Raw genomic sequence first — 27657 nt, forward strand, 5'->3', positions numbered from 1 at the left:
CACAAACCCAAAAATAATTTTTCAGATAGACTGCCACTGAAAGTTGTGTGTAGTTTTATTTCAACATATCAAGCACAAACAGGTTTCCCCTAACTGGGGAATATGACAAGGAATGTACTTAAAAATTTGGAAACATTTACATTGAAAGATAGCCCAGACTGGCACCACCACTAAGTATTTTAAGGCTGTATATATAGCAGTACTTACCACTTGGAACTACTTCAGGCCAGAAAAGAAAGGCTTAGTATTATCTGCAGTCTACAGAAAATATTGCAAATCTTTAAAAAATGGTGTAAAATAGGAAGACTATTAACAGGGTTGAACAACGCAGTGGCAAAACCCTCCCTCTTTCCTGACCTTTGACAATAAACGTGCCTAAGACCGAACACACGTAGACCCACATCGCTCCCATCCTTCTCACCTATGCTGGGGCAGTGGATTTCTCTCTACAATGCTAGTGTGTGATATTATAAAACAGCCATATAGCAAATAATAACAGTAATAGTAAGTGACCAGGTTTTACAAACAGGCATGTCTGACATCACACTCGATGGGCCAGACCCAGGACGCCAGTCAGCTCCATAACCAAATGATGAGCTTTCACTGAATGCTTCCCATTTCCTAAAGAAGAATGGCTATAGGAAGTTGTGCATATTTACAGTTTCCGTGGAATGGAAAATAAAACACATCCTGAGGTCCCATTCTGACAAAACAGATCATGACTTAATATCCCAGAGCTAGATTTTTTGGACCAGCTGCTCTCCCTCATGTAATTAAAGGCAGCCGGACAGGCAACCGTGAACATCAGTTCCTCCCCAACTGCTCTCCCTTACTCCCGGAGTTATGACCCAGGCCACCATGACTTTTCCAAAATGTTGAGGTGATTACCATTTTGGGGTTACCAATACTGCTGGGTAATTATTAATTGCATCAGAAAATGACAAAACATAGGAAACAAATTGCACAATTAAAGCTACATTTGGCTTCAGCATTAAGGCCCATACAGGTTAAGAGGTCCTTGAAGATGTACATGTAAAAGGCAAAAATGACATAATCTGCAGGAACGAAGTTTTGCAGGTTCCTAGGTCCCTTTTTAACCTCGTTTTTCCACTTCCTTCCACCTCTGCCATGTTGGTTCTAAAGTGCTTTGGTGCCTCGCTGGGCTCCTTGCGCGAGTGGCCCCCTCCTGCAGCCAGTGATCATTATTGCTGCCAAACGTATTGTTTTTATTTGAAGACATAATTAATGAAGAGTTGACATGTAAGAAAGATGCAGAGGAGAAACCAAAAGCGAGAGTCCAGGAGGAAGCTTTCAGAAGAGGCCTTCCTGTGGAAGGACTTTTTGTTCAGAGCACTGAGGTTTCTGCAAAAGAAAGCAATGTGATTACTTGTGTGCTGGAGAGAGGTGTGCATTCACATGTGTGTGCATATCCAGAACTTCCACACCAGGAGGGATCCCTGTACTTCAGTGACATCCTCATGGGTAGAGCAGTGTGCCCCCACAGACTCTACCTCCCTCTTTCTAACAGGAAGGCTAGTGCTTCTGGCTGCAGCTGGTTGGCATGGGAAGGGCACAAACTCCAAGAAATCTCTTCATCCAGCACTCACTCATAAACCTATGAGTTTAACCTATGCCCTAACCTTCCCAAATACAAGGGCCTGCCCTGGACACCCCCAGGAGCTGCAGTGAAGCTAAAACCAGTGACTCTGGCATCCAGAAACGGTGGGCCTCATATGTGATCCCACCTCACTGAAGACTTAGGACGGTTGGATAATACTCCTTACACAGAGAGGAATCAGCTGGGCTCCCTGGAGCAGGTGTAGCAGTTAATACCTACCCACAGGAGTCTGCAGAGCAAAGCCCTCTGTCAGCAGCAGGTGTGGTTGCTGCTTCCCTCAGATGGCAACAAGCAATTTATACTAAACAATGGAGTTTAGTGCTTTTCACCATGGAGCCCAGTTTTTCAGACCATACCCCTGCATCTCTACAGCAAACTGAGGAAGTTCCTGACATGCTCTACCAGAAGAGAGACCTCAAACGTTCTTGCCTGGCAGAGATTTATTCTTAGCCAGGACCTGGCCCAGCCCCTCTCAACTTCTACAGCTGTTTTTCAGTCAGGAGTACCTTGAATTGTGTAACATCCTGAGGTGATGCTTTTTGCCCACAAAGAGAGTCTTAAGAGGAAGAGATTTCCTCCTCACTGTTTCAAGTAGAGCATGGGTTTGTCTTTCTGGTGTGTTAAGTGGTTATTTTAACTGCAACAACTTGAACTGTAACAACTCCTGAGCTCATAGAGACACTCCAAAGGGCACAGTGAGGAGTTAAATGCCACAAGTTATCTTTAGCCCATTAAAGTCACAGATTTCATGACAGAAAATGGTTACCTGTGTATGTCCTGCTGGGCTTTCTGTAGTGATAAGACAGCTGAGTGAATTTCTTTCAGGTGATTCATTTCTTTCCCACATTGAGCGCACAGGCTTTCAAACCCTGTGGAAAAGTATTGAAGAACAATTATGTTTTGCAACACCATTCCGAAGGTGTGATGAAACACAACACAGCAAGTGGGTACCTGTGATCTAATTGTCACTGCTGGGGGGACACTTTCAGAAGGAAACATGGGGAGGAGGAGACAGGGAACAAAATCTTCCATTCAGAAGACTCAGACCACTGTAACAGGTTCTTTGACTCTGGCTCAGGGTGCTTCTCAGTCAGCTCTAAGGAAACAATGCTTCCCAGCTGAGGGGAGGAGAGAAGAGTACTCACACCTGCCCCACTCTCTCAAACATTCAAGGTCACCTCGAACAAAGCCAGAAAAAAGAGAAAGAAACAAAGCCTGTTTCCTATCTGTTGACTGGAATGTCAGTGTATTTTTCCAATTTTGCCAGAAGCTGGGAAGTCCTTGTCTAAGGCAGAAACAGAAGCAGCACATACAGAGAATAGAAAAGCAGAACATTCTCTGTGCTGCCTGTGGGCTGTTGGCCCATGCTATTAATTAGGCCGGGAAACGTCCCAGGGCTGGTTCAAGGAATAAAGTACCAAGGGCAGAACATTAAAGCCTGACCCAGTGATACCCAAATACTTGCCATCATCATCTGAGAGCTCCTGCACTGACTCTGGCGTTGAACAGCTGCTCTCTGTGTTCTGGCTGTGGTTGGACGGCTGGTCACTGGTTTTGCGGCGCCTGCAGTCTTTGGCAGATCTCTGTATAAAAGAGGGATTAAAAGAGACTCAGTCTCCATCAAATTGAAGACTCGTGTGCTTGAAACAAAACAATTCAGGGAAATATGTGCGAGATTGTGAAGTTTGATTGCTTTCTCAGCGACTCCTAGTAGCTGGACTCTGGCAGCTACTTAAAGATATTACACATGCTCCTCATACAGAAGCATTTCCTCAAATGAAAACATTCTTAAGACACCTATCCAAATTATTCTTCTTCTAGCTTTAACTGACACATACTGTGGATGAACCTTATAGTTCCTTTGCTGGGTTGCATACCCAGCTCAACCAGGTATGTAAGAGAAAGGTTGAAAAGAAGAAAGAATTAGAATCAAATTCCTCAGCGAAGATTTTTCAGTAGGTGAATGAAGGATCTAAACATCACAGAACTTTTATGCCTAATTTCTTGATGCACTTTGGAAAGTTTCTCCCTCCCTTTCAGCTGAGTAAACAAAACACAATGATTCAAACTTCTCACTAGAGGGTCTGAAAAGCAGTTACCAATCTCAACTGCCCCACTGAATCAGAGATGATCAGATATGGGGTATTATAAAAGAAAACTCTATGTACATAATAAGATGCAAGTTTTTCAGCATAATATAGGTTATTCTTAGCTAGTTTAGGAGCTCTGTATTTGCAAAATGTATTATGAATGCTATGTATCACTCTAAAGATGAAAGTAGTGAAATAGGGAAGTACCTCTGTTTAAGAGAAAGGATGGAAAGACATTTCTTGTCTGAGTGAGTGATAAAGGTTGATGGCAAGACTGAAACTGAAGTCATGGGATCTCAGTTGAGTACTCCAAAACCCATGGGAAGTTTTCTGCTTTGGAAACACTGAACAGTGAAGTTCAGCTCCGTCATGTGCAAAACTCAGTGTAAGAGTCTGCCACTAACATTAGGTGGAAGAAAAATGCCAAAATGGATAGAATACATCAATCAATAATTATAATTAATTAGATTTAATGATGGTATAATACTGCAGGTCTATGGTCACAAGCTGTATTTGCCTAAAACAAACCTTTCAGCTGTGCTTACAGGAAAATGCTGTAGAAAAGGGCTGCAAACAAACAATCATAAAGAATACTATATTCCCCAAAACATGCTTTTTACCTTGTGCCGTGTAATTTGATTGTTTATGCATGTTGCTTTGTGGTTTGACATCCTCGTGGATAAGTGTCTTTCCATTGTCTGAAGTATTCCATCCTTCTCAAATTGGGCAATGTCGTTCAAAGGATCCCAAGGTCTTAGACTTTTGAGACCAAAGGAAAAAAATCATCAGAAAAGCAAGAATCCCACATTAGGTGTGTTAAGACCAATACAATAATTCCACATGCATCAGTGTAGATACAAAAATGCTGCTAGCGAGGATTTTCTTGCTATTTTCTAAGTCCTTGAGATACTTTTCTCTCTCACAGAAGAGGTAGCAGAGTATATAAACAACCAAACACCTGCAACCTTGAAAAGTCTTGTTTGTGGTATAGTAGAAAATATTTTCACAATGGATGTTTTAGGATTTTAGCCAATCACCCCAAGGGGTGGCTGATCCTTTGTCCAATTAGACTATGGAGAAAAAAGTCTATAAAAGAGTTTGTAAAATAATTAAATAAATCAATCTTGCTGCACAATTCCTGCCTGCTGGATCTTCTCTCCTCCTTCTCCCTATGGCTGCGGGGCATGGTGATATACCCTAGGGCCCAGGCCTGCGGTAATACTTGGTGCTGCCTGACGTGATCTGCACTCTCTGACGTGTCCTGCTGCTGCGAGCCAAGCCGAATTCCTGTAGAGGTACGCTGTTCCTTTACCCCCCGGGACCGGGAGGTCCGACAGGACTGAGAAATGGCGAACAGCGGCTCACCGAACGACGCTGTCGTACTGGTCTGGAAAGGTGCGTTTAGCATATTGCACACCTCCATTCCTGAAAACTCAGTTCGGGAATTATTAGACTGGACTACTTTAAAAGGGATTTCCATGGACAGAAATACTGCCCTGGACTTTGCCTTATGGCAGGAACTTGGCTGTCCGACACGAGCTCCCGTCTGGGGACCCATCAGCGTTAGAATTATACCAAACCTGGCGTTCGTTATTTATTCTGCTGACCGACCTTGACTGTAGCAGCAGAGCTGGCTCACCTATTTTGGTGATAAGTGACGGAGGAATGTCCGAGGAGGACCCTGCTGACCGGGCTTCTGGGGCAAATGATGGTGGATTTGGAAAAACGCCCCCGGCTCCACAGGCAGAGCTTGCGCCGGCTCACCCTGCACAATCGCAGGACTCCGCGGCCCGCAGGGACCCCGCGCCGGCACAGGCGGGGGTGTCGGGGCAGCAGGAGGGCATGCAGTATGCCTTGCTGCTCAGCTCGGCGGCGGCCACGGCTTTTCCAGGGCCGCGAATTAGTGGCTTAGTGAATTGGACCCCCAGAGCGGCTCCTAGCCCGGTTGCGTATGCACCTGGATCCAACTTCTTAGCGGGCGTAGCGCCAGGCGTGAGTGCGCCGAGACTGCCTGGGTGTGGTCCGCTGCCCTCCTTGGCGCTGGACTGTTCTGCATCGCTGCAGAACCGAGCCATCGACCTTTTAATACAGCACCTGCCTTTGCTGACAGTTACCGAACATATCCTGAAAGCTGGAGGACCTGCTCAGCTTGCTAGAGCAGCTGCTGCGGATGCCAGAGGCACCCTGCAGCGCAGGGTGCGCTGGACCCGCGCTGCCCGCACCGCCCGCGCCGCCCGCGGGAGACACAGCTCCAAACCAGGAAGCGGCGCGGCCAGCGGCGAACCCAGAAGTAGCACTACCGCGGGAAAACCTGGAAGCGGTGGCGGCGCCGAACGTGGCCGGGGAGCGAGAAACAGCAGCGGTTTCGGAAGCAGCGCCGAACGTGGCCGGGGAGCGAGAAACAGCAGCGGTTTCGGCAGCAGCGCCGAGCGTGGCCGCGGAGCAAGGGCCAGCGGCGGCGCTGGACGCGGCTGCAGCGCATGGGCCAGAGATGGCGCCGAACGCTGCCACAGAGCAAGAGACAAGCGCAGCGCCGGGCGCAGCTGTTGTCCCAGAGACGGCGGCAGCAGCTCCAGCACCGGTTCGGTCAGGACTGGCCGAGACAGCATCCCATAAAGAGGCTGCTGTTCAAAGTGCAGTGCAGCCAACTGCAGTCGGTGCTGTCTGTTCTGGCTCTAGCAAACTTGGCCAAAGTTCGGCCCCTCTCCGTCCATCTCTGTTCACTCCCAGCACCTCAGAGTTGCCTTTGCCTGATGACTCATCATCGGGAAGCGAGGCAGATGACGTTCTGGCCCCAGGTCGTCAGGCGGCTGTAACCGCGCGGCGAAGAAAAAACGCTGCGCCGGTCTCGCCCTTGGACCTTTCAGGACTGCACAGTAACAGTGCGTCCGACCCACGACAGTCGCTTCTTAGAGTCAGTTAAGATGCGAGTATTGGAGGAGGGTGACTGGAGGTTATTGGAAACACTTGGAATGCCAAATAGATCTGAGGATTGTGGGCATAACCGGGAAGCTGTTAAACTTCATCCACAGGCTGTGCCAGAAGTTCAGGATGGTAGTGATTCCCCACAAGGGGAGATCCATGCTTTCCCAGTGTATAAGGCTCTGCCAAATTCAGGCGAACGTGATAAGCATGAGGTAATTGCTTGGAAAGTTGCCCAGGACCTGCAATCCAAGGTCGCACCATGTGGGCTAGGCTCTGCTGAGGTTATACAGATAATAAGGGTGATAAATACTGATTTGCTTTCTCCATTTGATATCAGACACTTAGGTCAAATTCTATTTCAACCTGTACAATTTACAGTTTTTGAGAAAACCTGGAGAAAACTGGCCGACAAGGCTGCATTAGGGAATATGCAGCTCCCTGCTGCTGATCCTAGACAGACAGCAGGAGTGGATGCTTTGATGGGGACTGGTCCCTTCTCTGATTCCAGTCTACAGGGTAACTTGCCCTCTAGCATCCTGCAGCAAGCACAACAGGTCAGCATGGCTGCCCTGTTGAAAACCATAGAGTGTCTGTGCCCAGAAAACGATATACTGAAGTAGTTCAAGGCAAATCAGAGTCATTCCTCCCTTTTGTAGAGAAAGTCGCTGCTTCTCGAGAAGCAGGTTGAGGATGACGAATTAAGACAGATGTTGTTAAGGCAGTTAGTGAGAGATAATGCAAATAAAGAGTGCAGAAAAATCATAGATGCCTTACCAGGGGATCCTGAGGTAACAGACATGGTCGAAGCCTGCGCTAAGGTGGGATCTGGGAACCAGAAAAGGCCTGCTTTGGCTGCGTTCCTGCAGCCTGTTCACACATCTTCTGGTCGTGAACCAAAGCAACCAAAACAGGCGAAAAAACGGAAGCGGCCTAAGCCAAACCAGAAAGAGAACACACCAATCCCCCAGTGCAAGAGGTGTGGCAGGCCAGGGCATTGCACGGGCTACTGTAGATCCCAGACTCATGCCGATGGTCGGCCGTTGCCGGGAAACTTCCGCCGGGGTGCAAGGAGGGGGAATTGCTCTCCGATGCAGTCGCTCCCCCAGAGAGTGGCACAGGTACAGGCACAGGCCTACCCAGCCACCCTAGAGACGGCACCCAGGGATCAGACGGCACCCAGGGATCAGACGGGTTTGACATCCACACCGCAGCCGCAGTCGTCTTAGACTCCAGCGGTATTTATAAGGTTCCCTTGGATGCATATGGACCCTTAGCCCAGGGATCCAGTGCAATGCTGGTGGGAAAACCTGACGTTGCCCATCAAGGAATCTTAGTGCACCCAGGAGTTATTGACGCTGACTTTAAAGGTCAGATTTGCGCTATGGTCTCCACGCAAAAACCCCCTGTAACTATTCCTGAAAAGATCTGCCTTGCTAAATTGGTGCCTTTTAAGTCTTGTGTCCCCAGGATAGAACAACAAACTCACGAAGATAACGGCAGTGGATCTACGGGACTTCTGCAGGCCTTCTGGACTGCAGACATCTCTGACCAAAGGCCACAGAGGACATGTACCCTGGTCCTGCCGAACACCCGTCCATCCCGGACTCAGCTTCGAGGTTTGATTGATACGGGTGCTGATGTAACTATCATATCCTTCTCTGCGTGGCCTCCCTCATGGCCTTTAGCCCCGGTGGGATCGGCCACCGCAGGATTAGGAGGAACCACACAGAGCTATCTAAGTGAACGGCCTGTGGTGCTGAAGGACTCAGAGGGGCACCCAGCTACAATTAGGCCTTATGTTGCTACCACTTCCCTTAACCTTTGGGGACGGGATGTGTTGGCAGCTTGGGGCGTACGGATTGGGACAAATTTTTAGCAGGAGTCACTGTGCGTAGGGGCGCACAGTATCCTACACTGCCTTTGAGGTGGTTGATTAACACACCAATCTGAGTCAGGCTCTGCTGAGTTAGTTGAATTAAGGGCTGTTATCTTGGCTTCTCAATGATTCTCACAGGAACCTTTGAATTTGGTTACTGAAGCCGACTAGCAAAAGCTTTGTATACAATTAATCACCTTACAGTACCACAAAATTCAAATAATCCTGTTATTCTGAATAATTTTCTCTCATTGCAGTCTGCAGGCGAGAGACAACTGCCCCGGGTAAAAGTCTGGGTACGGAATTTACTCACTAACCAATGGGAAGGCCCTCATGAGCTTATCGTTTGGGGTCGTGGGTATGCTTGCGTTTCCACAGATACTGGAGTACAGTGGCTACCTTCAAAATGCATTCGCCCTGACCTACGGCACCAGAGGCAGAACAGGCAACCTCCAAATGATGACCAGAACGCAAACCATCCAAATGGTGACCAGAATGTAGATCATCAGCCTAATGACTCTTCTGATGATGACCAGGATGTCAACCATCAGGCAGATGGTCCTTCTACAAGCAGAGACTGGGATGATCCTTCCACAAGCAGAGACTGAACTTTAAATTTCTTGTTATGGAGTCAGATAGTTAAAGCCCTAAAGACACATTTAGAATTAATAACTGATGTAAATTTCTATTTAGGATTAATAGTAGAGTTGTTATCAAACAAAAAGGGGGAATTGTAGATGCAAAAATGCTGCTAGCGAGGATTTTCTTGCTATTTTCTAAGTCCGTGAGAGACTTTTCTCTCTCACAGAAGAGGTAGCAGAGTTATGTAAACAACCAAGCCACCTGCAACCTTGAAAAGTCTTGTTTATGGTATAGTAGAAAATATTTTGACAATGGATGTTTTAGGATTTTAGCCAATCACCCCAAGGGGTGGCTGATCCTTTGTCCAATTAGACTATGAAGAAAAAAGTCTATAAAAGAGTTTGTAAAATAATTAAATAAATCAATCTTGCTGCACAATTCCTGCCTGCTGGATCTTCTCTCCTCCTTCTCCCTATGGCTGCGGGGCACGGTGATATACCCTAGGGCCCAGGCCTTCGGTAATACATCAGGGTAGGCAATTGTCCCTGAGGGTAACCAGAGTTTCCAGATGCAGTGACAGGACTAACAGATACTTCCCTGCACATTCACAGTTCCTTGCAATAAGTAAGGGGGTTCAGTCTCCAGAGGCTTCACCCTTCTTGCCCGGGGGAGGAGAGCACAGTTGTTAACTCTGAACAGTGCAGAAAATCACTTCTAAATGACTCCACACTTAATTGCAGCAATAGGGATTTACATCAACAGCACAGTGGATTTTCCATTGCCAAGCCATCGTTTCCAGCTGTTTCCAACTAGTATCATGAATATGTATTCTAGAGATGACATGGAGCTGGAAAGAGGGCAAGCTCCAGACATAGTTTTGGGGAACAGCAGGGCTCCAGTTACACATCTGTAGCCCTGCATGCATCCCTGGGGACTCGGGCAGCGAGGTCTGTTGGGAACCCCAAGCCCAGCACTCACTCCTCGTATTTGTAGCGCCATTCGTTGGTCCCAGCATCGTGCTGGAACAGCAGCGGTTTCCATTCCGTGCCGCTTTCCCTCCGCTCCCGGGCAGCATTCCTCTGCTCCTCTTCCAGCACAAACTTTTCCTGCGTCGCCTTGTGTTGGTCACCTTTGTTTATTGCACTGGTAACGTGCTGCCAAAGCCTAGGAATAAACCAGGAAGGAAGTTGAACTACATTAGAACCGACAGTATTTTGCCAGATGGAACTTTAGAGCAGAAACTTGTTGGGTCTGTGGAACTGTATCAGGATTGCTCAGCCTCTGTTTTAGCTTGTAAGTTAAAGGAACTGAGAATGGCAACAGTGAATGCTCTTATTAGTGACCTGCTGAAGTAATCTTCTCTTAGATAACATCACCCACAGTAATCATTCCTCGGTGCCGTCTGTGTGTGTCATAAGGAAGTTGTGTTCAACTCATTGAGATCTGTGGCCGCTTTAGAGGTGATTGATGGAGAATCTGTTCTGTTTCTCATCTTTTCAGGCATTTCTGTTTAGAAGCCTTTGTGTCAATGTCTATCCCCAAAACAAAGGCTTTATATTTAAAGTTCAGAAGCTCTGGAAAATGAATTCATGTGCACATCTTGCAATTTCACATACAATGTTGTACTCCTATATGGGATTAGCAACTAGGTCTGTAGGAAGCGAATTCAATCCACAAACAACAACATGTCCTCATGCTCACAAGCTGCAAGCACCAACACAGGTTTTCACTCGTATGTGTTTGCAGCTGCCAAAGGATACCCGATCTGTCATGTAATCTACTCTCACTATCTGCCCTGGGGACAGGATCTGCCTTTATCCAGAGAAAAATCAATACCTTTTTTTTTACTGTAGCAAGCTGTGATCAGCCTCTCCATAGTTCCTCTAATCAGGGCACTTTAATCATCATTTCAGATTGGAAATACTTCTGAGACTAGCAGCTAGCCCTCCTAAAACATTACTGTATGCTTTAGTGCTTAGAATGTGCACAGGAGATCCAGGCTGTTCCAGTATTCCCAGCTCCTCAAAACACCCGTCCGCGATTTAAAAGATGAATTAATTACTGCATTTAATTTGGAGCTTGCGGTGAAGCTCTTAATTTAAAAGTGATCCTGAAGCTTTCATTATATTTCTATCACCATACAATAACATAGCACTTCCAAAAATGCAGCCTCTTAGATAATTCACTGAATGGAAAGCAATGCCTTCCTTCCCTTTGATTTTTAACAAGTCACTCCTATATTTCTCAATATGAACCTTTTCTCCCAGAAACAAAGGAAGGAAACTCATTGATGGGGATGCAGGAGGGAGGAGCAAAATCACAGCCTCAGAAAACACTGTGGTGGTGTAAAGCCTGTCCTAAGGAATGCAGCAGTGTAGTGAGTGAGTCCTCTAATTCCAAGAACCTTAGAGGGACAGCACAGAACTGTCTGACAAGGGCAAATTACTCCATCAAGCACTGCATGTGTCAGACAATGAGACCCTCTACAGTGAGCTGCATGATGGTATGAGCTTCAGAGATTCTCCAGCAATTGCAAAAATAGGTGATTTTCAGCACTGCAGGAAAGACTAAGCAATTCAGGCAGAATATAACCTGGATTAGATGGGAATTTATTCATGCAACTGTCAGCAGAATAAGGAGCTTGGAATGTCTGTTATGGATCTCTGTAACTCTCCCCTTCGCCTCCTTCCTTTGGATACATGTAGAATTATTTATCTCTGACAAATAGTGAGTCAGCAAAGTGAGTCAGCTCTGGTGGCTAACTCTGGTAAACACAGAACTGGAGATTCTTTGCCAACAAGACCAAGATTCTCCTTTAAAAGAATCTTCTTCTGTAGATGAATAGATAAACGCACTGTGGTCTGCCCTGCTCTGCAGAGTTAACAAATCTTCTCTGTAAATTACAAATACAGACTTTATTGCCCATAATGCCCACTGCTGTCCAGAACAAACTAAAGCTTCATGTGTTTTTATTATCATGCAATCTCTTTATTTACCTTTATAAAAAGGGGAATCTTTTTAGTGCGATGTGATCCAACACCAAAATCAGATGTTCATGGAGAAGTGGACAATGTAATGCAGAGCCAGGCAGCAACTGCATGTGTTGGCTCAGGATGTCAGCTGGGGCTGGCTGAGTACAGTGCTGAGGAAGCACACCTAGGTTGTTTAAAGCCACATCCACATAACTTTGCTCAAAACATAATGCTCTTGGTCAACAGTTGTTCAGTGTGCATTAATCATTCCTTTATTTTCCTAAATGTATTGGGTTTGTACAACCTGCTATTTGGCAACAGGGATGCTACGGAGGTAGTTTGCCATCAATGGTAATTGATGAGTATTTTCTCTCAGTCCTTAACTCACGAACCTTTCATTAAATTTTCTCTCCTCTGTCCAGCTGCAGAGGGGAATGAGTGAGCAACTTCCAAGGGTACCTGGTATCTGACCAGGGTCAAATCAGGACACTGAATCATGAGTCAGAACTACATTTCTGGTAACCTAGATCACTGTACAAAGCCCGGTGCAGACTTCATTGGAGATCTCAGCTGAGATTATGAGGCAGGGTTAAATATCTCTTTAATTACATTAATTCATAAAATCCTGTTATGTGGTTCAAAGTACGGCTCTGCAGATGCCAGGACTTCCCACAATTTCTACATCTACTTTAAGAGCTTGTGGTTGAAATAACCCTTCTTAACAAGATATCCAACCTCAGGATGACATCCTGCCCTTTCATGAAATACTCCAGCAGTTACGGTGATCTCTGGAGTCCAGGTGGAACTGTTATTTTAAGCAGATAAAATGTAGCCTCCACTATTTCTCAGCCCAGGTCTATTTCAGAGCTGTACTTCATGGCAATACTCCAGTCAATAGCCTGGAAAGAAACAGGTAAATGGCTGGGTAATATGTGCTGACAAAGCAGGTCACTGCCTTTCTAGGACTGTGCTGAGGAATTGGAGGAGCCCTGCTGATCAGAACCTTGCTCCCAGCAGAGAAGCAACAGTGAGATGTTCCCCAAGCTCCCTACCTCTCTGACTCAAAGTCTGTCTGCTCCTCAAACAGCACAATGTGGCGCTTCAGTCTCTGCCTTCTCACTTCGCTGGTCGGGTTCCAGAACATTTCTGTGTTCCCATTTTTCAATTCATTTATATGCACTTCCCCATCCTGAGAAGGAAAATTAAATGGAAAGGTTAATGACAATCAGAAACCCAAGGCAGAAATTAATCCTGACAAATCAAAGCTGCTCCTGCATGTTGATAAGGGATACCCGTTGGTTAGGAGGCTTCTTTCCTCTATCCAATAAAATCTCACTGCCTGAAAGTTTCTGAAATGAATGAGGCAAGGCATTGCCAGAAACAGTGGCTGAATTGATCATTAATCAGAGTAGAAAGGGACCTGGTTCCTTCTGTTAAGTCTTGTCCCCAGACCTGAGTGCCCACAGAAGCCGTAAGATGCTCTTCGTCCACCACTGTTTCTCCCAGCTACCACCCAGCATATATAAACAAGATACCCAGATCCTTTTTCAATATTTCTTCTGTTCCTCAATGCTGAAATTTCATACAGAGCCTACTGAAATTCCATCTCCTAGAAAGGAAAGCTAAAGGTGAGATCTCTTCCAATTTTTTTTTTTTTTTTTTTGTGTGTATGTTTCAGGTTTTTCTATTCTTGCTCCCAAATTTCATTTAGCACTTCAAAATGCCAACGGTCTTCAATCCTTACTCCTTGCCAATTTAATTGGCAACCAACTACCAGCCGATCTGAGGCTGGCTAGACATTATTGCTGTGTCCCTGCTCTGCTAATCTGCTTCCCAGCCTTGCTCACAGAGCAGCAATGCCATGGAGCCAGAGAAGGAAGTTTACAGAGTGAAGAGCCTGACACTGACTGCGAGTGGAATGAATCTGATGGTCACAGCTGCTGAGCAGTGCATTGGTGCCATTCAGCTGCCTGGTCACCGTATGAGTATCAGGTAAGTCTTATTCAGGTCATGGCTATTGGCTTTGCCTGTAGCTGCCTAACTTCTTTGCATCCCATCGGCTCCATTTCTCCCCCTGCCCTGTTCCCTGAACTGTCGCTCAAAGTCATCACATCTTCAGCTGTGAAATGCCTTTAACCCTGAGAAACTCTCACTCCTCCTCAAAGTCTCCCTCAGGACTTCCTCTGTCATGTCCCAGTATGCTAGTTCTAGGACTGATCCCAGGTCCCCAAGAGACCCCCAGTGTGGATAGGACGAGGAAGGCAGGCATTATCAAGCACCACTACATGCATCTCAAAGAAGCACGTATACAAGCACTCAGCTGCTGTTGTGATCCTAGGACTGAAAAGCATTGTGATTTGCTTCCCTTCTTTATTCAGGTGGGTTTTCAGGTCCTGAGGCAGAGGATTTACCTTTCAGATGCAAGGATTTCTGTCAGGAAACTGGATGGTGTCAGAGAAAAGCCACGAGAGCAGGCCAATACTCCCAGTGGGGACGGAAGAGAACCAACACCATCCTTACTGCTGCATGGCAGCTCCTCTGTTCACAGCACACAGCTGCAAGCACTGACTTAGGGAGCCACCCTTCCAAAGCCATTTAGCTTCTTTTATACATCACTACAGTTTTGTGCACCACAAACAACCACGACAAAGAACCAGGGAGAAGTGTATAAGCAGAAGGCTGGGAGCTGAGCACACAAAATCATGTGGCTCAGCAGGGCCCCTGGATTAGGGGCTCTCATGGGTGGTGTTGGCAGGACCCACTGCAGACAAGGTACTCCACAGCCCAGCACAACTCACCACTGACAGGGCTCATCCTGCAGGACAGGGAGCTCAGAAAGGAGCAAATCCCTTGTACATGTAAAAAGGACAAATCTCCCAATTTCAAAATGGTCATTAGCTTTTCATGTAAAATGACAGATTGCCTGATAGGATGAGTCCAGTACCAAGGCTACACTGTGGTTAGGACTTCAGTATAGAAAGGGCTTTATCCAGGGACATTTCACGTGGCCTACTCTAAATACCTCCTTCAGGATGAGACAAATCTTGTCTCAGAAGTGGCAATTTCTATAGACTGGAAAGGGAGCACAGGCCAACTGTAATGATGGTGTAGACGTCCAAATGTTGCTGAGGGAAATGCCTAGGTGTCCAGCCCAAAGCTAGGGCTCACTGCTTTTGTTTCAGGTACCGGGAGTTCCAAACAAAATTAGACTACATCATTCACTGTGCAACTTTTTTCTTGCTGGATTTTGGCTTGAGGGTGGCTTTGAGTGAATCGCTTGTGTATACTGGGTGCACAAAGGTGCCAGGTGCTCTGCTGGCTGTTCTGAGCTGCCCAGACAGACAGCACCCTCACCAAATCTCTGTCTCTGTCCTTCAACTGATGAACAGGGTAGCAACTGTCTTCTACCATAAAGGTTTGCTGTGAAAATAATGAATTCAAGACCCTCTAAGTTCTTCCCTGATCCTGATCTAACTGGGGAAATACTGAACACACCAGACAAAAGTAAGCCTCATGATCTTGGCAATCACACCTAATACACACTCTATCTCCTGCCATCAGTGCTTGTCCTACGCCTCAGACCCTAAATACAGAACCATTGGCTTTGATGGAGACATTCCTAATTCCCAGCTTCGCCGCAGGCTCTGGGAGTGCATCATTACTCATAGTGTACGATGGTTGTGACAGCTGAAGCATAAATGATGTGGGGAAGTACTTGAGAGGTGTGGCCCAGGCTGTCTCACCTGCATGCCCTGGGGCTGGCAGGACTGACTGAGCTGCCAGTCCTCCCCCGAACCCTGCAGCTATAGGCACATAACCGGTCAGCAACTTCAATTAACAAATGTTACCCAGTGTCCACTGAGACTCGCTAGCAGTTCTTCTCCACATTTAATCTTCCCCGAGATCTGATTAATGCTCGTGCTGCCACCGAAGAAGGGCTGCCAGGGGAGAAGAGAAAGAGAAAATGTAGTCAAACTGAGGACTGGAAGGGAGCCAAACAGTGATGCAATAGGAAGGAAGAAAGTGCTTGACTTCCACTATTTCTGTGGTTAAAGCACAACTGAACATGGATTTTAACTTTCACATTGTGTCCTCTTGTAATACCACAAACACTGTAGTTGCAGATAAAGAGATAAGCCTTGAGGTGTATTAACACTCAGGAGTGCAAGACCTCATCTTTATTAGAAATATCCTTATTTATTGTCAGCCAGATATCAGGATAAGTGTATGTGGGCAACTCCTTCCCACTGTCCAGAATCATATTACAGTTTGCAGCCTTGTCCCAAGAAAAGGAGCAGCACTAGTGGTGACTCTTCCTGCTTATGGGACAGCAAAAGCAGTGTGGCCGTGTGTGAAGAAGCTCTTGTTAGCAGCAAAAAAGCCCCCCACAAACCAGAGTCAAGGAAAAAGTCCCAGAACAATGGAAAATTCCACCCATCTCCTGGATGCCAAACACAGAAAACACCAGTGAAAATGTGAGCAGCTCTTCTATTCACAAGAACACATCTCTTCAGACATTTTAGCAGGCACTTTCTAATAACATTTGTGCAGAGAAACTTTTTGTGTGTGTGTGTGTGTGTGTATGTGTATTAAATAACAATATAAACCCAAATTTCACACAACACCCATGGATAAAATAATTGCACTTATCTCAAGCATCAATCTGTGCAACCCAGCACAGATTGGTACATAGCCAAATTGTACTGATACATAGCCAAATTAAAAACAAAGTTACGGTGTTTACCTTCTCACAATTCTACTAAAAATAGCAAGGAAATGATGGAAGCAGAGTATGTAATTAAGTCATGGGGACTTGCTGAGACACATTTGTATGAAGTATACTGTTTTCAAGCCAAAAAGGAAGCACTTTAAGCTCTGAAGTGTTTGCAGGTTTGAGATGCAATTCCCCCAAATCAGGGAAATATCTCACTGGCCATAACCCAGTACACCAGGCCTATGGGAAGAACAGGTTTTAAAGACAAGCATGTGCAAACATCAGGGAAGTCCATGGAGCAAGAGTTCCCTTTGTAAGGGCAAATAAAGACAGAAAAATATAACTGCCCTCAAAAAACTCACAGCTTGCAAAAGATTCCCCTAATTCCAGTGATCTCTCACATTTTTGTTGGCTAAGGCTGCAGCTCTGAAGTCCTGCAGTCTCTTAGTTCTCGTTCTTTCATTTTATGCTCAGGCAAGAAACTGTTGGAGCAGAAGGGAAATGGATGCTCCTTAAAAAGCAACTTAACTGCCCAAGAAAAGTTACAAGTTGCCACTTTCCCTCCCAAACTTTAACACATCTAATAACAGGAATGCTCAAAGATGTCTCCCATTTTGTCTGCAGACCACAAACTTGCATCATCAGGCTTTCTAGGGGAGGGACCAGCTACATGAACAAGTCAGTGCAAGACTTGACAGTGTGACAGGCACTTAGAGTTACCTGCCTGACAATGGGCTCTCACCTTGCCATCAGGGCAAGGTCCTGTAGCCCTGAGAAACACAAGGTGCAGCTCACCATAACACCTGCAAGGTAAGAGTACAGGTGTGATGGCTGCTGGAGAGCTACCCCAAAGACCCACGCCCTAACTTGTCTCAAAATACTTTGTACACTCACTGTATTTCACAAGCAAAACTAATGGTCCCTGCCAAAATAGAAGCCATGCAGTTGTTGCCAAAATTTTGGAACAAAATTAGGCCAGTAGCCACTGATAGTGAAAAAGTCATGCAAAACTAAGGCTTTCTGAGGTCATTTTGAATTGCACAAGGCAGAACTGACTACAGGGTGATACCTTCTCTCCAGGCAGGTCCCACCCTGGTGCTGACATATATTGCTGGTATAGAACTGATCTGGTGTGTATGGTCAAACCCTGCCTGGGATGCAGGGTCAAGCCTGAGACCCACTCAAAATGGGGGCCACAATGTCTCTTACCTTTAGTTTGAATTCCAGTTCTGCCCTGTGGTTAGTTTTCTCACAGTCAATGGTAACTTTCCCTCCAAGCTCCATTGTCATGGTACCATATAAAAGTCCTGAAAGAGAAAAAACAGGCTTAAGAGAGGCCCCAATGGAAGAAACCTGCTGTCTCAAGTCAACCTGGGTCTTGCCAACACACTGTGAAATTCATTACTTGGCTTAAAGTTTTGAAAAGACAGAACTGGAGGTTTCTAGGAAATGGCTGTTTACTATAAGCATGAAGGATCTCACCCTCAGCCCATATTCCCCATTTATAACACCAGCTAGGAAATAGCTTGACTGACAGGTGCTGTTAGTGCACCTGTGGCAAGCTGAAAGCAGGCCAGGAAAGATAGGGAAAGTTGTGCCTAGCAACCTCATTCATACTAGTGCTTAAACAGACCCAGCCAGGTCTCTCAGGGTGACTGAAGAAGAGAGAAGCTGTAATAGATTCACCAGAATCTGGGAGACTAGAGGTCATGCAGGGGACTGCTCAGAGATGTTTACCATTTGCTGAAGAGGTCATTTGCAGAAAAAGAAAAATTTGTAAGAAAAAGATTTAAGCACAGGAATACTTCTCAGAGGGCATGATATTATGAGGTTACTGTTCTCAGGTACCCAGGCCCTTCTAAACATAAGCTTAGAGGTCAATGTGCCAAGTTAAAAAATATTTAAACCCCAAAATTGGATTCAACTGCTGATTTTATCTCTGTGGTGCAATGCTTCCTGAGAAGCAGTGAATCAGCAGCCATGCCTCAACCTCAGCACACACTGGCTCCACAGAGCAAAGCCACACAGCAGCAGGTGTCAGCCTCACTGAGGCAGCTCATACACTGAGAAATACAATGATTAGAGTAACAAAGAAATGGCAAGAGAAGTCAGGAATTTCCTTTATTTTCAAAAAGCCAGAAAATGTATCAAACAATTTCAGTGTTAACACAAGAAAAACTTGTTATCCTCAGAAGCTCAGAAATGTAGTCTTATTCTTTCCATCTTCACTTTATCTGCAGTGCATGTACCCAGTATTTTTCTGTTTCTGCATAGCGTGAAAACTAACATTGATGGACATAATTCTCTCCTGGGCTACGCACAGATAAACCAGAAAGACTTCAGCGAGGATTATCCATCTCCTGCTGAGCGCTATGACTGGTGTGGAGCTCTCCAGAGTTACCAGTCCCTGTGGTGTCAGCTACTTGAGAGGGGAGAGCCAGTGCAAAGTTAGACAGGAAGACACCATTTTGTTACTCTGTTTGCTTCCTATTTGAAGAGTCCTACCTTACCTTTACAGTGGGCATATGGCATAGTGATTATATAGTCTTCCCCTCTGTTTAGAAACATAAGCTTTGCTTTCCCATCCAGCAGCGCAGAAAGTGAATTGCCTAGAATTTAAAAAAACAAATATATACACCTTAAAAAATGCACATTATACTTGGTCCCTCCTCCTACTTTAGAAAATGCATTTCCATTTAAATGTAGGTTGCTAATGAAAGAAGAGATGTGAAATGCTCGTAATTCAGGACCCTGCAAACCATGCACAGCGGGAGGCAGACAGTTGTAACAAACTCTTCTGTACTGCTCTTACTTGCTCTGGCACTTAGCCCCTCTTGCAGAAATAGCAGTAGATTAAACAGGTCATTAGTTGGGAGCTAAGCAATTTCTCAGGTCCTCCTGTTCTCACAACTTTTCTAGTTGTGGATGATCCCAAATAACAAATGAAATTGCCAGCAGGACAGCAAAGACTATCTAAAAGTGTGTCAGCAAACACTCTTAGCAGAGGATAGTAATTAAAAAATGTTTGTCTACACAAAAAAAATATTTCAAATAGCAACGCTGTTTCAGAGCCTGGAGTTGTGCTGTTTCCATTGATATCAAAAGAGTGGAGGGCATTTTGAAGCTCTGGGGTTCAACTCTCAAGAGTCTGGCAGCCAGATAAAGGCTTAAATGTATTCAGAGGCTTTTGCGTTTGTTGGCTGGGGTGTTCACAGAGCTATAAAGTGACTCATCCATGAGCCAGTGCTTACTGACAAGCCCACGCATTCTTATGAGCCTTTGCCTTATGAAAAACATATTTTTAAAGCTCTCAATCTTTCTATCTGATTTTTTATTTAACATCAGAGTGGTGTCACACTGAAATGGTGGAAATGGGGAAGACTCAGGAGAGCCAAGACAAGGAATCAGGCTATCCTGGCGATAGATTTGTCAACCATTTCTTTGTTCCTAACCCTCAATACACCCAGAAATGATTGAAAAGCAAACCAAAATGGATGCCACAACATTACCTGGCAGAGGCCTAGACTCAATGCCTTACCATAGAACTTGGACCTAGCTAGAATGCTGCCAGTAATGCAGAATCCATCCTTCCTATTGCTGACGTGAAAAGCTGACACTGGTGGGTGATGGGACACCTAGGATAAAAACAGGCAAAGGTCATTTAGAGCAGTCTGCACAGGCCAAGCAGAGGAGGGGGATGCACACTAAAGGGGGGGAACATGATACATGACACCATTACGTATGAGAGCTTTATACATCTAATCTTTCTTCCCCACCCTGTATTTTCTTGAGCTTGTGCGTGTGAGATCACTTTTAGGCCAACAGGTAGAGTGTAAGGTTTTCAAGACAATACATGAACAGTGCAGAACTTTAGTGCAGCATTTGAATAACCTCCATGAAATGCATGCAGTGGCTGAAATAAAAATTTTACCAAAGCTAGAATTATCTGATTAAATAGGGCAAAATGTATGTGAAACAGGGAGTCCCTCTACAAAAGACAACACAGTTCTCAGATCCCTTTACTAACACTGTAAAACTCAAAACTGTAATTTGTCAGGCCAGTTAACTTATGAGCTCTGTCCTCTGTTTAATCACAAAGACATAGAGATAAGCCCTCTATTTACTCCTATTAAAATCATCATAGAAAGTTTAGCAATAAAAGATGGAAGGAATTTGTTGTATGTTTTATGCCCTTTTTGACAGAGGCAACACAACCCCCATTTATTAACAAGAAGAAAACAGTAGGGGAGAATCCCATGGAAAAGGTCTTTATTGAAGAAGCTGATATTGTATATGGGAGACCTGCTTTTATACTCTTGAGTGCCCAGCAAACCTCACAAAATTTCCGTGCATCTGAAAAGAAAAAAGATCAGCAGCCGTGCAGTTACCCCATGTTCTGCTCTGACTGTTTACACAGAGCTCCAGGTTCCTCTCCTAGGGTGAGACGAGTGTTTCTATGCATAGAGGTGCAAGCAGGTTGGTGTTTGCAACACCTGAGCATCCAAAGCAACTTACCTGTTCTGCTATGTAAAATGTGTGACTGTTCGTCTGAGGGTGAAACCAACAGCAGCGAAATGTCTCTCCCAGAATAGGGTTGTATGGCTTTTTTATTCCCTGAAAAACCAAGTAATCAAAACCTGCTACAAATGAAGATTTGCAATCCAATGCTACAGATGGCCACAAAACAATATAATAATTTTTCCTCTAATGTTTTAGACAAAGTCAATCACAAGAATAAAAACTGAAGAATTAGTCACATATCCTTCTAATCTAATCTAATCTAATCTAATCTAATTTTTAATCTGAGCCATGGATTAATCTGTTATTCTCACCAATTTAATATTTAACACTGCCCAGTCAAAGCCTAACAAGATGATTGAACTTTATTACTGCTGCTACTCTACATAGCATGTCTCCACATCAGTGCATACTGATGTGGGGACATGGCACAGTGGTGCTAATCGGCCTGAAAAGAGAAAGGAGACCTGCTCTCAGCAAAGGGAAGAATCTTGCATCCCAGGGCATGTTACTTGTTGATGACCAGTTTTGCTTTCTAACTATCCACTGCAAAGGCTCTGAGGTTGATTGCCACTATTTTGCATTCATTAAATAGGGAAAAAATAACCAAATGCTCTGAAACCAAGTGCAACCCCAGTTTTAAAAGTAATGGTCAAAGTCTTCTGAGCAATAAAAGAGGTAAAGTCTCAAAGGAGAGGCAATAGAGTAGTTAAACAAAACCATAGCAGAAGATTTCAATGTCCATTACAATCCCAACTTCATGCTTCACTTTACCTTTGGCTTCTTATAGAAGCCGGACAGATACCACCTCAAAACTTGCTTCATTCGAGTGTAGGCATCATCTTCAAGGACGGCCCTGCAGAAGAGAGCATAAAATGTTCTTTATACTGGTCGCACATCACATTAATTTCTTACCAGTATAACACCAATTTCAATTGTATTTCCCCACAACTGAAGGGAAGTAACCTCTGTGCTGCTGCCAGTGAAAACGGTGTCTCCCAGTCACACAACACAAAATGTTAAAAAGTGGCACCCCTTGTCCCGCACTTCCGCAAAAAGACTAATAAAATTACTGGAGTGTATCAGGTTTGATTGAACATTTGAGTGGGTTAATATGGGATTGCCACTCACACTAGCATTGTAGCACAGCTAGTAGAACAGTGAGTCAAAAAAACAAACTTATACCACCAAAATAAAATACTTTTTTTTTTCCTTGGTTTTTCTCTTTCATAAAAGGTCTTTAAAGCTGATGTGCTACATGAGCTCTATTGGTACTTTGAGATCGCATGCAATACTTCAGGTTGGAAGGGACTTCAAAAGGTCATCTCAGCCAGTTCCTCAAACAATGCTCAAAGATGAAGCAGGAAGTAAACAAAACCACAGGCAATTCCTGGTATTTCCAACCACTTACTCAGATCTAAAAATCAACTTTGGTAAGTTATTGCAAAATTCATTCAGAAGGATCATCCAAACCACAAATTGAACAAATTTTTCACAAAACCTCCAAACTTCTTGAAGTGTTCTTACATCTCAGCACTGAGAAGAACTATTTCTTTAACTTCAGATGGTATAAATACGACAAACAAGGCTTGAAAATACCATGATTCTGTAATTATCCAGAGAAAATGGAATAAAAATGAGGAACTAGTGCTGCTATTAGAATACACTGGTTTTACAATCCACCAGGCATATCTCATTGAGAAGGCAGGTCCTATCTGAAAGCGTAACATCTCCTATTTTCTACTCTGCTGCTCCCAGCAGGCATCTCTCATCAACGGTTTTAAAAGATGCTTTGTATTTCTTTATCAACCATCATAATTATATTGCTCTGGGGAGCAGAAGTGCTTGACAATTTTGGTTGCTCTCTGTCCTTTTCCCTGTGCACACAAGTACACCGGGAAGTGGCACAGCTCTGTCCTGCAAAACTCCAAGGCATTGGCTGAATTCCAATCAGTTCCAGCCAACAGTGACAAACATGTCCATGTGCAAAGGTGGGTTTGTCTGGAGTTTAACCTTTTCCTCCTTGGCCCTCACTGGCAGCAGTCTATCTGTAAAGAGTCACTGCAGCTGGTGCCTGGCTTAATCTGTGTTGAAGCCAGCGACCTCAGTATTATTTGGCAGCCTTTCTGGCACACAAAGAAATATTTTCACAAATACAAGGAAAGTGCCCAGGTGAGGCACACCCAGAGTGCTGCTTACTGGGAGAGCAGGTCGGCATGGTAGTAGTAGTCGGAGAGTTTGTTAAGGAATGAGCGTGGCTCCAGGATGAAGGTGGGCAGCACCACCCGTGACAGGTCCATGCCGGGCCGCAGCTGCTTCAGCAGGATCCACATCAGGCTCTTGTTCTCCTCAGAGACGGTTTCTGTCTGAGATGACTCCCCTGTCTACAGAGGCAAAGGGAACTTCAGGGCAGAAACAGGAAAACCATTCCTTGTGGGTGCATTTCTCTGGGGGGTCTGAGCTCACCCACGCACGCCAGGCCCTGGCACAAGGGCGAATGCTCTCTTACACCACTGCAGAGAGACATCAGCGATGTCTCAGTAGGAATGAATCCCCAAAGCAATGAAGTGAGTGGTGCAGGAAGCCCCGCGTGTCTGTGAAAGTTGGCATGAGGCAGAGAGCACAGCTCTGTTGTGCTCCTTCCTGAGCCACTGCCTTGTGATGGGCCAACATGGACCAACACCAGCCAAGGGGACTTTGCTCTGCCGGCCCTCAGGAGGTGTGGACATGCCCAGGGCTGTTACAGCATCCCCATGGCCTGGTGGATGCACAGAAGTGTTGTGGTGACCCAGCCCACTGCGGAGCTGGGGCAGCGTGATGCCAATCAATCCCAGCCCATCCCCTGGATTGAGTTTCCCAAAGAGGCAGACTCAGAGGGTGGGTTGATTTTTATTGATTTTGTAGATAACCTGAGGCTTGTAGTGGAAAGACAAGTGGAAGATCCGAAAACAAGAGAGCATATTATAATGAAAATCACAAGAACTAATGCCAATGATGCTTGTAAAAGAGTGATTTTGGGTCTTCCATTCGAACCTCCACTGACCTTAAGTCAAATGACTCGTGCTTGCACAACATTGGTGCCAATTCATCAGCCAAATTTAAGAACAGGGAAAAACTTAATAGGAACAGCAGCCGCTGCAGATGCAACAGCATCTCAGGGCAATAGAGATGCTAACTGGGTGTGCCACAGGTGTGGCAAACCAGGGCACTTGGCCCAAAACTGCCAAGCCCCGGCTCCAATTAATCAGGGTTTCCAAGCTGTCTCCCCAGGGCAAGTATCATCACCTGCCACCGATGGGATGCAGCCAAAAAATTGACAGGACTGCATGGAGTGGCAGAGCCATGCGGGGGAACAAATCATAAAACTGCCACCAGAAAAATGGTTACCACGACCACTGCAACCCAAATGGACTTGGTGACACCCCAGAGAATTGTCATGAGTTGCGAGAATCTGAGAGACTGTATATTATTTGTGTTAAAAGATGTTGTATATTCACCAGCTGACATTTGTGTTACACCAGAAATTGTTCAAGTGGGGCCACAAGGGTTCTTTACTGTCAACATCCAGTGTGTTAACCCTCCCTATTTTCTTGCTGCTAACCAAGTTGTAGCCCAAGCTATTCTCATGCCCAGTAGTCCACCACAGGACTACAACCCCTCTGTCTTCTGGGCTGAGGTAGCTGGGAACGACAAACCCATGCTTAATTGCAGACTGTCTTGCCAAGGCTCAGACATCAGCCTGGCAGGAATGATGGACACAGGAGCAGACGTGACAGTCATTTCTTCCCACAATTGGCCGTCACACTGGGAGCTGCAGCTGGCAGAAGGTATCGTGACGGGTGTGGCGGGATCTATATCTGCCCAGAGAAGCAGGGCAGTTGGCCAAATTGAGGATCCAGAGAGACAGATTGCATCAGTCCGTCCTTTTGTAATTGACTCTGGATTTACATTGTGGGGCAGAGATCTCATGTCCCAGTGAGGGGCTCAAGTTGAAATTCCATCTCAACCCCAAAATTTTTAGTAAAGGCCACTGCGGAGGGCCCCCTCCAGAAATTAAATTGGATCTCTGACAAACATATCTGGATGGATCAGTGGCCTTTGAAAAATGACAAATTAAAGGTGCTCACCGCACTTGTGGAGGAGCACTTGAAAAAAGGAAATATCGAACCATGTAACAGCCCTTGGAACTCCCTGGTATTTGTAATCAAAAAGCCAGGGAAAGACAAGTGGCACCTCCCACAGGACTTGCAGAAAATAAATGCAGTCACAGAGGACATGGAACCCCTGCAGCCTGGAATGCGTTCACCCTCCATGCTCCCCAGGCAGTGGAAGGTAGCAGTCATTGATATTAAAGACTGTTTCTTCCAGATCCCACTACACCCAGACGATGCACCCCAGTTTGCCTTCTCGGTCCCTTCCATCACCTGAAAAGCTCCCATGCAGTGCTACCAGTGGCGAGTTTTGCCGCAAGGCATGAAAAACTCCCCCACCATCTGCCAGTGGTATGTCGCTCACATTCTGTCCCCTATCAGAAAGTTAGCAGCAAAGGCAATAGTGCTCCACTATGTGGACGATGTTTTGGTGTGTGTTCCTAACCAATCCTATTTAGACTGGACATTGGGGAAGGTAATCGAGGCCTTAGAGGAAAATGAATTTGAAATCCAGGCTGAAAAGGTCCAGAAAACCTCTCCATTTCAATACCTTGGACTGAAAATCCATGAACAGACTGTGGTTCCCCAACAAGTCAAAATTAATGATAACCCTAAGACCTTGCAGGAACTCCATCAGCTCTGCAGGTCCATAAATTGGGTGATGCCGCTCCTAGGGCTGACGACAGAAGATATCACTCCTCCGTTCAACCTTCTGCAAGGGAAAGATGACCTCACATCACCCAGGCATCTAACAGAGGAGGTGAGACAGTCCATCTGTAAGGTACAGGAAGCACTGTCGTCCCGGCAGGCACACTGCTGCGCCCCAGGTCTGCCTTTTCAATTTATTGTGTTAGGGGAAATGCCATACCTTTAAGGGCTGGTATTTCAGTGGGATGAGGTGCAGAGTGATCCCCTGTTAATCATCGAGTGGGTTTTCCTCTCACACCAGCCATCCAAAAGTATCACAATGCCACAGGACCTCATGGCTCAGTTGGATGAAAGCTGGATCCCGCCTCCGCACCCTTGCAGGGTCTGACTTTACATGCATCTACCTACCACTGACAACCGACTCACTTGATAACCTCCTTCAAAACAACGAGCACCTCCAATAGGCCCTAGACAGCTACACAGGCCAAATTTCTATACACCATCCAAAACACAGACTGTTTACTTTGGTCTTCAAACTGATTCCAAAAGAAATTCAAAGCAGAAAACTATTAAATGCCTTGACAATCTTTTCAGATGGCTCTGGTCGTTCCTGCAAGTCTGTCATCACATGGAAGGATCCCTGCACTCAGAAGTGGGAGTCTGATGTGCAGGTAGTTGAAGGATCCCCACGAGTGGCAGAACTTGCAGCCATGGTCAGAGCATTTGAGCAGTTCAGTGAATCATTTAATTTGATAACTGATTCGGCCTATGTAGCAGGTGTAGTTTCCAGTGCAGAGAGAACCTTACTAAAGGAGGTTGCAAACCCAAAAATTCACAATTTGCTTTTGAAATTGGTTCAACTGATCTCCCACCGAAAGCACCCATTCTATGACATGCATATGAGATCACACACTGACCTGCCAGGATTTATTGCTGAAGGGAACAGGAGAGCAGATGCCCTAGCTATGCCCATCGAGTTAGTGAACCTGCCTAACAGATTCCAGCAAGCCCAGTTGAGCCATGCAATGTTCCATCAGAATGCTCCAGCCCTCATTTGAATGTTCCACCTCACTAGAGACCAAGCGAAAGCCATTGTGGCCACATGCCCCAACTGCCAAAAACATCAGCTTCCATCATTAGGTCAAGTGGTTAACCCCCGAGGCCTAGGCAGTTGTGAGGTATGGCAAACAGATGTCACCCACTTCCCCCAATTTGGCTGCCAGAAATATATTCATGTTTCTGTGGATACCTTTTCTGGAGCAACCTTTGCCTCAGCCCACCGTGGGGAGAGGGCCAAAGATGTCATCAACCACCTAGTACAGGCTTTCGCTGTGTTGGGGACACCAAATAAAATAAAAACTGACAATGGCCCAGCGTACACCTCTGCAGAGTTAAAAACATTCATGAGTCAGTGGGGTGTGGATCACATCACTGGTATCCCTCACTTGCTCACAGGCCAAGCCATAGTAGAAAGAAAGCATCAAACACTAAAAAGACTGCTTGAACAACAAAAAGGCGGCAATGAGATCACTGCCCCCATCATAAGACTTTCCAAAGAGTTGT

At 45.5% G+C, this 27657-nt stretch overlaps 1 protein-coding gene across 8 annotated transcripts in view; it reads right to left on the reverse strand.

Annotated features, from left to right (window-relative positions):
* Positions 1-37: 37 nt before the first annotated feature.
* OSBPL5 (oxysterol binding protein like 5) overlaps positions 38-27657 on the reverse strand; it is a 202842-nt gene continuing 175222 nt past the window's right edge. For all 8 annotated transcript variants that reach the window (XM_032110746.1, XM_032110749.1, XM_032110750.1 and 5 more), the window contains 13 exons: positions 23495-23679; positions 22070-22151; positions 21293-21391; positions 20316-20412; positions 19288-19386; positions 17987-18084; positions 15912-16001; positions 13116-13252; positions 10070-10255; positions 4329-4467; positions 3084-3201; positions 2385-2487; positions 38-1362 (listed from right to left, as the gene is read on the reverse strand). In XM_032110746.1, the coding sequence (XP_031966637.1) occupies positions 1227-1362; positions 2385-2487; positions 3084-3201; positions 4329-4467; positions 10070-10255; positions 13116-13252; positions 15912-16001; positions 17987-18084; positions 19288-19386; positions 20316-20412; positions 21293-21391; positions 22070-22151; positions 23495-23679 (1569 nt within the window). In that variant the 3' untranslated portion in view covers positions 38-1226. The remainder of the gene's footprint in view (positions 1363-2384; positions 2488-3083; positions 3202-4328; positions 4468-10069; positions 10256-13115; positions 13253-15911; positions 16002-17986; positions 18085-19287; positions 19387-20315; positions 20413-21292; positions 21392-22069; positions 22152-23494; positions 23680-27657) is intronic.

Source organism: Corvus moneduloides, chromosome 6 (genome assembly GCF_009650955.1).
Source record: "Corvus moneduloides isolate bCorMon1 chromosome 6, bCorMon1.pri, whole genome shotgun sequence".
Taxonomy (NCBI): domain Eukaryota; kingdom Metazoa; phylum Chordata; class Aves; order Passeriformes; family Corvidae; genus Corvus; species Corvus moneduloides.